Source organism: Diabrotica virgifera, chromosome 8 (assembly GCF_917563875.1).
Source record: "Diabrotica virgifera virgifera chromosome 8, PGI_DIABVI_V3a".
Classification (NCBI taxonomy): Eukaryota; Metazoa; Arthropoda; class Insecta; order Coleoptera; family Chrysomelidae; genus Diabrotica; species Diabrotica virgifera.
In genome coordinates, this window is record NC_065450.1 from 215,990,138 (window position 1) to 216,005,230 (window position 15,093).

The 15,093-nt window shown below is 35.3% G+C and overlaps 1 protein-coding gene across 2 annotated transcripts in view; it reads right to left on the minus strand.

Annotated features, from left to right (window-relative positions):
* Nucleotides 1-2,493: 2,493 nt before the first annotated feature.
* Nucleotides 2,494-15,093, minus strand: part of LOC114329429 (uncharacterized) — a 67,551-nt gene continuing 54,951 nt past the window's right edge. For both annotated transcript variants that reach the window (XM_028278527.2, XM_028278528.2), the window contains 2 exons: nt 12,604-12,733; nt 2,494-3,302 (listed from right to left, as the gene is read on the minus strand). In XM_028278527.2, coding sequence (XP_028134328.2) covers nt 2,957-3,302; nt 12,604-12,733 — 476 coding nt within the window. In that variant the 3' untranslated portion in view covers nt 2,494-2,956. The remainder of the gene's footprint in view (nt 3,303-12,603; nt 12,734-15,093) is intronic.

Below are 15,093 nucleotides of genomic sequence, written 5' to 3' on the forward strand. Positions count from 1 at the left end.
CAAGAACTTTTTATATTACAAAAATCTAAATTCAATTATTTAACAAAACTAATGTTAAGAGCCTACAGTAGCGCGACATCATAATAAACTTCGGCAGATAGTATCATACCCTTTTTCAAAAGTTCTGCGAAACTTTGGCAACAGTGGTAATAATATTTGACATTATCTAAGATCAATATTTTGACAATATACTCATATTATTTGTATTTATCAACCCTTTCTATCGGTTGGGTTTGGAAGCCTGTGGACTTAGTACGGTAGTATACTACTTCTTCATGTGCCTTGTCCGTTGCGGACATTGGCTATCATCATAGCAATTTTAAATTTGTTTGCGGCGTTTTTGAATAACTCGATCGATGTTAGTCCAAACCATTCACGTAAGTTTTGAAGCCATGAGTGTCTTCTTCTTCCGGGTCCGCGTTTGCTTTCTATTTTACCCTGTATTATTAGTTGGAGTATATGATATTTATCATGTCTCATAATATGACCGAGGTATTCAAGTTTCCGTTTCTTAATTGTGAAAGAGATTTCTTTTTGTTTTCCCATTCGGAGAAATACCTCTACGTTGGTGGTGTGAGTCGTCCAGGATATTTTGAGGATACGTCGATACACCCACATTTCGAATGCCTCCAGCTTCCTCATTAATGTTTCCGTTAGTGTCCATGCCTCTGCGCCATACAGCAAGACTGGAAATACATAGCATTTCAGCAGCCGTATTTTTAGTGGGAAAGATATGTCGGAATGGGTGAATATATTTCTCATGTTGTTAAATGTTGCTCTGGTCTTTTCAATTCTAGATCGTATTTCGGTTGTTTGATCCCATTTCGAGGTGACGACTGTTCCAAGGTATATATACGAGTCAACGTGTTCAATTCATTGGCTTTTTATTTTCAATTGTCTGGCAGGTTTTTGAGTTTTGCTGACGAGCATCTATTTTGTTTTATTTATGTTGAGGTTAAGTCCTCTTTCTTCACTCGCTCTTTGTACCCTGTCCATAAGATACTGAAGTTCATCGATACTACTGGTAAGTACGACTGTATCGTCCGCATATCAGATGTTATTTGTCAATTCTCCTTTGATTTTTATGCCTTCGTTTGCTTCATCCAGTGCTTTTTTTAAATTTGTTCGGAGTAAATATTAAAAAGGAGAGGGGAGAGAACACATCCCTGACGCACACCTTTTCTGATATCAGTCAGTATACTAGTCGTGTTTTATTCTTCTTTTTATTTATTGTATGTAGGCTTAAAGCCTGTTTCTTCTTAAATATTAGCCTCTTAAATTGTTTAAATTATCGTACAATCGCACCATCTTTTTCTTGGTCTGCCAATACTTCTTCGTCCATTTGATGACTTGTTCGTACTATTCTATCCTCTGCCATTCTACTAATGTGTTCGTTCCACTCTGGTTTCCCATCCATTCACCGAAACCATTCTCATCCGTTCATCCATTTTGTCATCCATCCATTTATGTCTTCTACATTGCATGCTCTTCTTATTTTTAGCTTCTCCCCCTATCCAACACACTTTTCCCTGATATTCGTCCAAGTATTTTCATTTCTGTTGTTTCTAGTAGTCGTCTCTGGTCGTCTCGTTTTAGATGTGTCAGGTCTTGTCTCCGCCGTGTATGTCAATAGGTATAGGTCTAATTGCTGCTTTATAGATTCTTGCTTTTGTGTCTTTTCTTAGGTGTTTGTTCTTTCAGATTGTATCATTAAGAGATCCCGCCGCTTTACTTGCTTTTAAGCTTTGTTGTCGTACCTCTTCAACATCTTCGTATCTAGTTATATCTATTCCCAGGTCCCAGATATCTAAACCTGCTTCCTGCTTTATTATTTTCCCATCAATTTCGATTTTACATCATAGTGAGTATTTAGATGTTGTCATACATTTGGTTTTTCTGCTGATATTATCATATTGTATTTCTTGGCTGTTGTATTGAAGATGCGTTAATCTTTGGAGATCGTCTGTCTCGGCGATTAATGCGGCGCCATCTGCATAACATAATATTTGGATTTCTTTGTTCCCCATTCTGTATCCATGACTTTTACGTACTGCTTGTATTATTTCGTCCAATATTATATTAAAGAGCAGTGGGCTTAACGAGTCACCTTGTCTGACTCCACTTTGTACTGGTATAAACTGTGTTAGTTTTCCATTTATCTTTGCCTGTATTCGATTATGGAAGTAGATGTTTTCGATAGTTTGTATATAATATTGATTGGTATGTTTATTCTATACAGTAGGTGTAAGACGTCTTCGACTTGGATGCGATCGGAAGCCTTTGTCAGGTCTATAAAACATAGATTTGCTGGTTTATTGTACTCAATGGCCTTTTCTTTCCGATGGTCGTGTTTTATATTATGGAAAAAACAAACACGGTAGCGTCTACAAAGGTCCGTTGTGCTGTATCTCAGTTGTTATTGGACCGATTTTGACGTGTGAGGTGTCAAATGAAAGGGGATTGGACACAGATGAATTTTTTAACAGAAAAAAATTGTGTTGTAATCGTTAAAAATGTTTATTATAATTATGTCCAATAAAAACTAACCGTAATTAAACAAGCCAGAGTAAAAGTCAACTCCTTTATTATCGAGATAAGATAAATATAACCTAAATTTAATATAACCCTATCAAACTAACTAAATAGCAAAGTCTTTTTAAATAATTTCTGTTTTCAAACCAACAATAACAATAAACAAAACTGTCCTTTCTGAAACCTGTTAATTTATATAGACGCATATGCCTCTATATTATGTACCAACATTCGTTGGTCCTACGAACCTTAGAAGCCGTTTTTGGGGCTACGGATTAAATTATGGCTTGAATCTAAAAAAACTGACCTTTCGATGTTATTTTCATAAAAGTAACGTAATAAACTAGAATAACGTTTTCCAAATTGTTTTTAGTTGAAAAGGAGAATCGTATATAAAAACATGTATACGTCATAAATGACGCTTCTAATGTACTATCTCTACAAAACTTTCTCTTGAATCATCCTTTCTATCTTCATTTTTGGGAAAATTAAAGTTATATAGGTTGGAATAATCGTAAGTATGTAGGTTAATACCAACAAAACCCCCATATCCCAGCATTCCTTTGTAATAAAGTCCAGCTGATTGTAAGGGTACCGCAACATCAGAATAGACTGGTTGAATGTCTATGAAAGGAACTGTGGTTTGGCCTGCATCTTTGTCCAAATCAGTATGTGTAAACTCTATAGACGTAGATAATCCTTGGGAATACTCAGTCGATTTAGGTGACTTGGTTGGTATATCTGGGCTGATTATCGGGATTTTGCCTCTTCTAATAATAAGAAAAAATATTTATTAATGACAAACATATTCTTGCAGGGTCCCCAGACGTTACCTATTTTCTCACAAATAAAATGTACTATAATATATAAAAATAATAAGTGTTAGTGTTGAGTGTATGCATACCTGCTAGCAGGCGTGTATACAGGGGGAGGGTCAACGGGTCCATGGACCCACCTATTGTATTTAGTCTATACGTATTTTTTTTATTATTTATTATTGTTTTCTGTTAACTCTAAACTTTAAGCCATCAGCACAACACTAAATTGCACGACAACCGCTTCCAAAGAATTGAAAGAAGCCATAAAATCTAATAAAACACCCTTCTCTGAAAAATAATCTGCAGGCGCATTTGTCTGGGTACCGTTGGAACCATAAACAACGGAAATATTTTTCTCAATTCAAAGAATAACAAAAATTATATTTTAAAATGCAAATACATTACACTGGGTATAAACCTTATCTCATGAAAAGTTACCCTTCAAATTTGTGATACAATAAAGATATAAAAATTTGTACAGTCGGAAAAATGAAAGAATACCCATGAACTAACTAACATATAAAACACGCTGTATTTTTCTGTCACCGTGTCACAAAGAAAATTGTCCAGTGCAAGTACATGTAACAATAATTATTACATGTACTTGCGCTGGCCAATTTTTTGTGTGACACGGTGACAGGAAAATACAGCGTGTTTTATATGTTCGTTGATGGGTATTTTTTCATTTTTTCTACTGTATTTTACTAGATAATCCATGCATACCTACCCATTAATGGTAGAAAGTTTAATCTTTATGGTAAAGAACGACCAGTGAGATTAATAGTCGTGAATTGTCTATCAATCCTTTTGATACCGTAGGTATCTGGGATTATATAGTGTATTTTATCCTTAGAGTAAGTGTGAGTCGTATGGCTAAATCTGGAAAATATAATATTTGAGTTGAGATAAGTCTGGCCCCACCTATTATGAATTTCTAGATCCGCGCCTGCCTGCTAGCTTGGACTGAATCCTAAGTACCAGGTGCTAAAGGTAGATAAAACAGTCCTTTCTTTTCTTAAACTCTCAGTGCTTATTTTTACGTATGTTTGAGAAACATTGTTAAAAATTAATAAATAGTACTGCCAGACTCATTTCCTTGGCGGTATGTTTTACCAGGCACCTTAAAACTTCCAACAAAATAATATAACTTAACTAATATTCTCACTCTTCATTCTTATACCTTGTAATGATATGATGCCGCAGCGGGCGATGGCCCGGTCAACTGTAGATGATCGAAGGAGTATCCGTGTTGACGCATCCCCTCTTCATACCCCACTAGACGAAACCGAAGGAGAAGTGGCACGGAGAGCGTACCTAAGACGAGGAGAATCATAGGATGGGTTATTCCTGATGGGTTGAATTAGGAATAGCTCAATGGCAGAGATGCGCCGGGTTGAGGCGGTACTGTGTCTAGGTCCTAGGTAGGAGCCTCAGTATTGACGTGTCGTTCCATCGGAACCGTTACCGCAGTGAGCGGTAGTAACGATATGGATGGGTGACTGTTTGTCGCTGTTCAATGTTATCGCATTGGATTGAAATGCGATGTCTCCGAGTCTGAATGGGTAGATAGGTTGATTTATGTAGCGAGATTGTTATTGTGTTGTGTATTGTATCGTTTTAATATTACTATTATGTTGTGATGACAGTGATAAGTGTTATTTTTCCTTTGCAGAAGATATAATTATATTTTATTTTATTTATTTTGAACTGTATATAAATATCTACTAAGTCTGTCGTCCTGAAAGAGCTGCCCGTTACAACTATATGATACTACTTTAGGAAACTAATGGGAGATACGCTGGTGTGTCTCTTTTTCAACATATCTCTGAAAAAGGCGATCAAAGATGCCCGATTAGACAAGAGAGGAAATATTTTTAATAAATCATCCCAAATTTTTTTCATATGCAGATGATGTGGACCTAGTTGCCCGCACAACATGTAAGCTAGAATATATGTATACCACCTTCTCAAAGCAAGATATTTCTACTATCGTCAGATTAAAAACTCGACACGGGAAATATGAGGCACATCTGCACAAATTAGGAATAATTAATTCATCAGTATGTTTTTGTGATAATGTTTCGATTAGAGATTTAAACCATATTTTCTTGGAATGCAAAATTAACGAGAGATATATAAATCAATTATATTACAATTTACGACAAACACCAGTTCATTTTCCAATTAGTATAGAATATCTACTAAGTTGTCATAAAATGGAAATATTTAAATTACTCATAAACTACTTGAAAGAAACAAATATAATCATTTAAGTGAAATACGTATAAATATAACAAAACTAATAAATTGAGGTAAAAATAAAATAAAAATCTGTGGCTAACGGGCTCGCATCCAAGCCATTTTTTCACACACACACACACACACACACACACACACACACACACACACACACACACACACACACACACACACACACACACACACACACACACACACACACACACACACACACACACACACACACACACACACACACACACACACACACACACACACACACACACACACACACACACACACACACACACACACACACACACACACACACACACACACACACACACACACACACACACACACACACACACACACACACACACACACACACACACACACACACACACACACACACACACACACACACACACACACACACACACACACACACACACACACACACACACACACACACACACACACACACACACACACACACACACACACACACACACACACACACACACACACACACACACACACACACACACACACACACACACACACACACACACACACACACACACACACACACACACACACACACACACACACACACACACACACACACACACACACACACACACACACACACACACACACACACACACACACACACACACACACACACACACACACACACACACACACACACACACACACACACACACACACACACACACACACACACACACACACACACACACACACACACACACACACACACACACACACACACACACACACACACACACACACACACACACACACACACACACACACACACACACACACACACACACACACACACACACACACACACACACACACACACACACACACACACACACACACACACACACACACACACACACACACACACACACACACACACACACACACACACACACACACACACACACACACACACACACACACACACACACACACACACACACACACACACACACACACACACACACACACACACACACACACACACACACACACACACACACACACACACACACACACACACACACACACACACACACACACACACACACACACACACACACACACACACACACACACACACACACACACACACACACACACACACACACACACACACACACACACACACACACACACACACACACACACACACACACACACACACACACACACACACACACACACACACACACACACACACACACACACACACACACACACACACACACACACACACACACACACACACACACACACACACACACACACACACACACACACACACACACACACACACACACACACACACACACACACACACACACACACACACACACACACACACACACACACACACACACACACACACACACACACACACACACACACACACACACACACACACACACACACACACACACACACACACACACACACACACACACACACACACACACACACACACACACACACACACACACACACACACACACACACACACACACACACACACACACACACACACACACACACACACACACACACACACACACACACACACACACACACACACACACACACACACACACACACACACACACACACACACACACACACACACACACACACACACACACACATACAACCAGTGTTGACATATGGATCGGAGACATGGACCATCTCCAAAACAGATGAAAACATTCTGCTTATATTTTAACGAAGGATCCTGAGAGCAATATTCGGTGGAATCTGTGAAAATGGTGTTTGGAGGAGGAGGTACACTTCGCGTCAAAAAAACTGGTACAAGTCTTATAACCGAAAATCGTGTTTTTATAGTTGTGTAAATTGGTCTTGTCACATATGTCATTCTTATTTCTAGGCAACGTTGTCAATTCAACTAAAATATTATATCAAACCAGGTAAAAGCAGGGCTGTGCGGCAGACCGCAAGTTTTTAGTAGGTTTACTAAAAATTAAAACAACATCGAGCATTCGCGATTAGTCAGTCACATTTATTTAAACATGCATCCTAAAAAATTCTCTTATTAATTTTGTAATGTTCCATCATCTCAATTAAATACCCATAAAATAATTCGTGTTCTATTATAATTTATGACAGATATGACATGAATGACAGATATTAACTCTAGACATGACATTAAATTATTATGTTTAATTTAAAATCGAGAAATGTGATGGGTTTCTCGTAAAGTTGTGGGATACTAATAAATAAAACACACTGGAAAAATTAAAATTTGAAATTAATACAAAATGAATAACTTTTACAGTGAACAATAATTGTGAAACTTAAATATTATATATTACAATAAAATTCGAAACTGCTGAAATATTAAGCACATAGGTGGAAAATGTCGCCTGTCAAAATGTTCAATGTGTTTCATTAAATGTATTCATTTTTTTTTCGAATAATGAGAAATATAATAAGAATTTTTCAAAGAAATACGCCAAAGTTAGGCCACACACATTACCATAAAGTGTATCGGTTGCGTTCCGTCACAGTGAAGTTATTATAAATATTGACAATTTGAACTGTCAAAATTTTTATTTTATCATTTCTTGTTTAAAAAAATAATAAAATTGATAAGATAGCCTCAGTTGAGGAGAAAGTAATAATAATAAAGATGTTTTATTCAGTCAATAGTGTGCGAACAATAAGGTAAATAATAACGTGGGCCTAACTTTTACACACATGCCTACTGTGGCAAATGTAGGTATTTTTCAAAATGTTGGAATGTGTTTAAATCCTAGAACAATTTTAGCTTTTGTTTTTATACTACATTCGCTCTCGCGAGATTTTTTTTGAGACATTCGGAATAGGAAACGTACAACACAAAAATTCCTACCTCACACTATTAACTGCTAAAATCAACTCAAATCAACTTAATCTTTCATTAAAAAAAGAACTAATCTCATTATATTTTGTGAAGTTTATTTCTACAAAATATTTTTATTTTGTACAATAAATAATTTTCTCATTTGCTATCAATACATTATAATGGTTTAAATAACTAAATATTGATTGGCGTAAGGTTTATGTTATTTTTATGTCTGTTTACTATTAATAATATTGGATATGAGCAGGTCCGTTGGTTTTGTAGTAATTTCCAGTCACTTCTGACAACTGAATTTTTCAAAAAAGAAATTACTAACGTCAGTTTCAAAAAAAATCTCGCGAGAGCGAATGTAGTATAATACAGATTTTAATCCCATACAAATAGCTTCTCATGATTGTTGTTGTAAAATGATTAGGGAAGCAGGAATTTAACAGTTTAGAATTTTACATTGAGTTACCTATGGCCCGTTTTACGATTCACCACCATGATTTTTGAATTAGATTTAGTGCAATTCCATTATTTGTGCTGGCAACAATGCCGTGATTCACGAGCCATTGTGTCCAGTCTGAACACAGGTTTACATTGGGAAAAAAAAGTGTACAGTTTTTTTTGACGCGAAGTGTACAACTACGAGATATACCACAGATATAAACATATAGTGGTGGTAAAGACGTAGTATCTCTTATAAAAATAGGAAGACTACGATGGGCAGGACATCTAGCAAGATTACAGCAGAACAACCCTCCTAGAAGAATCCTTATGTCACAACCTGTGGGAAGTAGAATTAGGAGTAGGCCAAAACTCAGATGGAAGGATGATAGTGTAGATGAGGATGGTAGAAGAATAGGCGCAGAAAACTGGCAACAGTTGGAAATGGATAGAACTGACTGGCGTAATAGACTTAGGAATGTCGAGGCTTTTTTATAGGGCTGTAGCACCATTGATGCTGCTGACTCAGGAGACTAATACAATTATTTTTGTAAGCAGCCAGACCAATCGGAAAGGCCAAACATTCTGCCAGACACTGAGACTTTTATAAAAATCAAGAGTGAGAATAAAAGTTAAGTTAATGATTTTTTTAATGTTGTTCTGAAGCTATTTTCTTGTGGCATTTTTGCAATTAACCATTTTTAATGGGAAATAAGCCACAATTTTACTAAAAAAAGATTTTATTAACGTTTCGTTTCCACCGATCTGCATGTATGTTGGTTCTGTTTGTTGTATCATTTGAAGTGGTGTTGGTTGATATCCAGGTAACGGTTGACTATTGTACAACATTTGACTATTTTGGTCAAATATACTGGGAGTTAATAAAAAAAGAATTAACGTTTCGACGTCCAAATCGGATGCCGTTGTCAAAATAAAAAAATATTAATGAATTAAACAAAACTGTTGTTGCAATTCAGACATATACCGGGTGTCCACTTATATTTCCCGCATTTTAACTGCCTATAACTTCTAAACGGCTCAAGATAGAAATATGCGGTTTTCGCTGAAATGTTTTATTTTAGTAAAAGTTTTGTCTGAATGGATTAAATTTTTTATATAGCTTTCAAATACGAAAAAGAAATGGCGGATTTTTTAAAAAACGTTGTTGACTTTTTTTTTAAATGGAACACCCAGTATATTTTTTAGTAAATTGAAAGAAAGGTCATTGACATATCCAGCGATATAAAGTTTTTTAAAATCGGTTGTCAAATGACTGAGTAATTAATTTTTAAAATGAGAGATGCAATGTGGAAACACATAACATATAGTTGAGTCCGCGAGTCTTTACCCGTGCGTCATTAATACCTAGCGAGATAAACACATACTTTTTATCTAGCATCATTCTCTTCCACGCATGAAACTCATGACAAACCAGCTGCCGTTTGCTATTAAGTAAAAACACATGTTATTTTTATGAACCATCTAGACTCAGTGCATTGAAAAGAGATAGGTACAAAAAAAGACGATTCGGTATGTTTTCATATTTTAAGAACAATTTGTTTGACGTTTCTGCTTTGTTTACTTTTGTGGCTGTCAGTCAGTCAGTTGAATTTTTTGCGGTTTTTGTCGAATTTTTGCGTTTTGAAGTTTCTTTATATTACACAAACAGTTGTTTTCACAACTAATTTTATATTCTGCTTTGAAATTTTAAGGTAAATAATTATATTTTGGCAATTAATATTTAAAACATACAAAGCTAGTACCGTCACAGTATATAGAGGTTCCACAGTAAAATCACTCTTCTGTCGGCGCTTTGATCTCAGGAAGTAATACCGGCAATACGCAATTGGTAATTCACCAGTGGTGGCTGCGGGTTTTCCCTGTTAAAGGCCGTACGTTTCTATGCGAATAGCAATGCGAGAGTGGGGCAAAAGCGACTGCCAACATTGCGCGGTCGCCATGCGCGATTACACATTTTACTTCAAATTTTTCGGAGAGTGGTTCTACTGTCCCTCTTTATACTGTGGTACCGTCATTCACACAGTAAAGAAATGATTGTGTTTAGATTTCCGTCAAAGTGAATAAAATAACAAAAATAAAATATGTTATTGAATTTTTTTATAAATTGTTTATTTATTTATTAATCAATAATAATAAGAGAATTTATTAAGCTACTTCAAATGTAGCTGTAATTCTGCACAAAAATGTTGAAGCAAAACTTACATTTGACATTCTGTATATTTGATAACGTCAAATTTTATAATAAAACCCGTAATCGGAACAGTAGCCACTTTCTGTCAGTTGTTGTTGCGTGAAATAGATTTCCGACTTATTTCGTATGCTTTAAATGATGACGCACGGGTAAAGACTCGCGGACTCAACTGTAAATATCAATTTGCTTAGCTATGTTATTTAGGTATGTGATATCCACGTTGCACCTCTCATTTTAAAAATTAATTACTCAGTGATTTGACAACCGATTTTAAAAAACTTTATACCGCTGGATAGATGAATGATCGTTCTTGCAATTTACAAAAAAAATATAATGGGTGTTCCATTAAAAAAAAGTCAACAAAGTTTTTTTTCAAAAATCCACCATTTTTATTTTCGTAATTGAAAGCGATATAAAAAACTCAATCGATTCATACAAAACTTTTACTAAAATAAAACATTTAAGCGAAAACCGCATGTTTCTATCTTGAGCCGTTTAGAAGTTATAGGTAGTTAAAATGGGGGACAATATAAGTGGACACCCGGTATTATACATTTTAAAGTAGAAGATTTTAAACTGATATTGCCAATATTTATGAGTTGCGTTCCTGGGACGACTTTACTGAAAGATAGTTCATTCGATTACATGAAATCAACCTCACCTCAAGAATATCCGTCACAGAAAAAATCATAGCATGTGATCTGTCTTTAAAAAGACAACCACATGCAACGGTGACAGTAAAAATCTCGCGTTAGAGATTCTATGGTAAATCACGAGGGAAAACCAGGAGAAAACCTCGTGATACTATCCCGACATCAAAAGGTCTTAGTTTAATTTACTCTCAAAACTAACACCAAATTCTGACCTCAATATGTACATACATAAATATGTTATTTTAAATTATAAATAATATAAAATATAAAAATGTACTAACTCGACTTGACTTACTAATCGTGGTATTTTCTTTCTATTAACTTCCTCTTTTAGTATGGGTAACCACATCCTACTGCATTCTACCGAGAAAACTATGAAAAAAAAACAACTACATTCTACATGGACGTCCAACGTTAATACAATCATTTTTTAGTAAAATTGTGGCTTATTTCCAATTAAAATAGTTAATGATTTTTTTGGAAGCTTTAATGCGTCTGGTAAAAGTTACCACCAACGAAATGAGTCTGGCAGCATTAGTTATTAGTTTTTAATAGTATTTTCGAAAACATACGTAAAAATAAGCACTAAAACTGTATATACTAACACTTCGTTATTCTATAGATACATTTTATTTTTGAAAAAATAAGTAACATCTGGGGCCCTGGGATTTTGTTCTATGTTTTTGTCAGAGGTGTATTGTGTGAGATTGAAATACACAATGAAAATATGCATATTATGTCATAGATAAATGTCTTTATTAACTAAATTACAGTGTTTTTCAAAGTTACCTGTTGTAGTCGTCTCCCATATCAATATTTGTAGATTTTACCATATCTAATTTACCAGATGTCAAGTTAAAGGGTGTTACTTGTATTTGTAACTTAATTTCGTTTTTGTTATTTAAAACAAGTCCTGCACCTGAAATAGAAAATGTACAAATAACCACAGAGCGAAATACTTTAACACGTTCCCTGCCACGCCACGTTGGTCCCATGGGACCAACACTTTTTTATTTATTTATTTATTAACAGCACTTTTAGACGCACACTAAGAGAACAACGTGGCTTAGAAGATATATATATATATATATATATATATATATATATATATATATATATATATATATATATATATATATATATATATATATTATGAAGAGTTGTTTCTTAAATATACATTACTTTTGACGAAATAACCAAATAGCAAGTCTCTTTATAGACAAGGCGAAAACGGCGGGTTCGTTGGAAAAAATATTCCCATGAGATTTTTTTTGCATAATCACATTCGTGATACACCCCAGATTAAGATTCAAGAAGTCGCCCGCGCGAAAAGTGGTCCAATTTTTTTTAACAAATGTTTTTAATCAAATTGTAAAAAATCAATATTTTTGGCCCGGACAATTTTTTTTAGATTTTTCGAACCATTCCGGGCAAATAAGGTCTTCTCTAATTTTTCGCTAAAATTGATCATGTTCGAGTTATAAGCAATTTAAAATTTGAAGCCCACTTTGAAAAGTGACTAAATTAAATTTAAAGCCCCCCTACATGATCCTGAAAAAATTTGTGTCATTAATTTATTACTAAGCTGTTATTTTTAATTATTAATGTCCGACTGGTCTATTAAATTTAAATTACGAGTTAAATACTTAGTGCTGTCGTCAGGGGGGGTACAACGGCCTCCTTAATTCAGATGGACTTACCCAAGTTTCTTTTATATATTTTGACCCGTAGAATACGAATTTTTTGGGTAACAGTTGATCCGGATGTCGATAAGATTGTTATAGACAAAGAACTTGAGGAATTGCGTAACAGCGATTTCTCGCAAAACGTAGAATGCATAGTTTTCGAGATAACCGCGGTTGAACTTTCAAAAAATCGAAAAATGGCAATTTTTGAACCCGAATAACTTTTGATTAAAAAATAAAGTAGCAATTCTGCTTACCGCATTTGAAAGTTTAAGGCACGTTATATCGGATTTGAATATACGCATTGCTAAAAATTAATTTTTTTACTGCTGAACAAAGCTATAAACACATAGTGTTTCCCGTGCCTAATACATGCGTTTTAACGCATGCTACGTAGACATTGCCTCGCTTGCACTTGAAGCTACTCTACCTACTCGTTAGATTTTAAATGAGAAATCATTGAAAACATCACTCACGCACTAGGTGTTTATAGCTTTGTTTACCAATAAAATAATAAATTTTTAGCAATGCAAATAATCAAAACCGATATAATTTGACTTAAACTTTCAAGTGCGGTAAGCAGAATTGCTACTTTATGTTTTAATCAAAAGTTATTCGGGTTCAAAAATTGCAATTTTTCGATTTTTTGAAAGTTCAACCGCGGTTATCTCGAAAACTATGCATCCTACGAAAAAACTTGTCAGAGCATTTTTTGCTTACAATGACCCAAATAATACAAAAAAATGTTTTGTTTTGCGATAAATCGCTGTAATGTAATTCCTCAAGTTCTTTGTCTATAACAATCTTATCGACATCCGGATCAACTGTTACCCAAAAAATTCGTATTCTACGGGTCAAAATAAATAAAAAAAACTTGGGTGACTCCATCTGAATTAAGGAGGCCGTTGTACCCCCCTGGCGACAGGACTAACTGTCAAGTGGACAAATAAAACTCTTAAGTAAAACTATGGTTACCACAATTACGTTACGACTTTCAAATGTTACAAAATTCATTCAAATTTTTTGCATATAAAGAATAATTTAGTCTGACATTAAACGTTGAAGGCACCACGGGTATTATAATAATAACGCTTTCGGTCAACGTATATACCTCAAGCGTTATTATCCTTATAATACCCTTAGTACCTTAATAGCTATAATAATGAGCGGTAAGATCGTATTGACGCGGCTGTAAATGTGAGTGCGAGTGAGATGCGCCATTGGACTGCCTTAACGGCATCTCTTTCGCACTCATCATGGACGGCCGCCTAATACCTGCATGGCACTCATTATTATTACTTAAAAATTACAGCTTAGTAATCAAATAATGACAAAAACTTCTTCAGGATCTTGTAGGAGGGGCTTTAATATTTGATTTAGTCACTTTCTGACTTTCACAGTAAGAACTTTTAACCGAGTTATTAAGCCTTGAAAATATAGAACGAGCTGCACAAAATAGTGGCTTTAAAATCAACCAGAACAAAACAAACTATATGCAGGTAAGTAAAAGCGCAGAAATAAGGCAGCCACAAAATATAACAATAGGAGAATACAACATTGAGGGGGTAAAAAACTTTATATACTTGGGATCCCT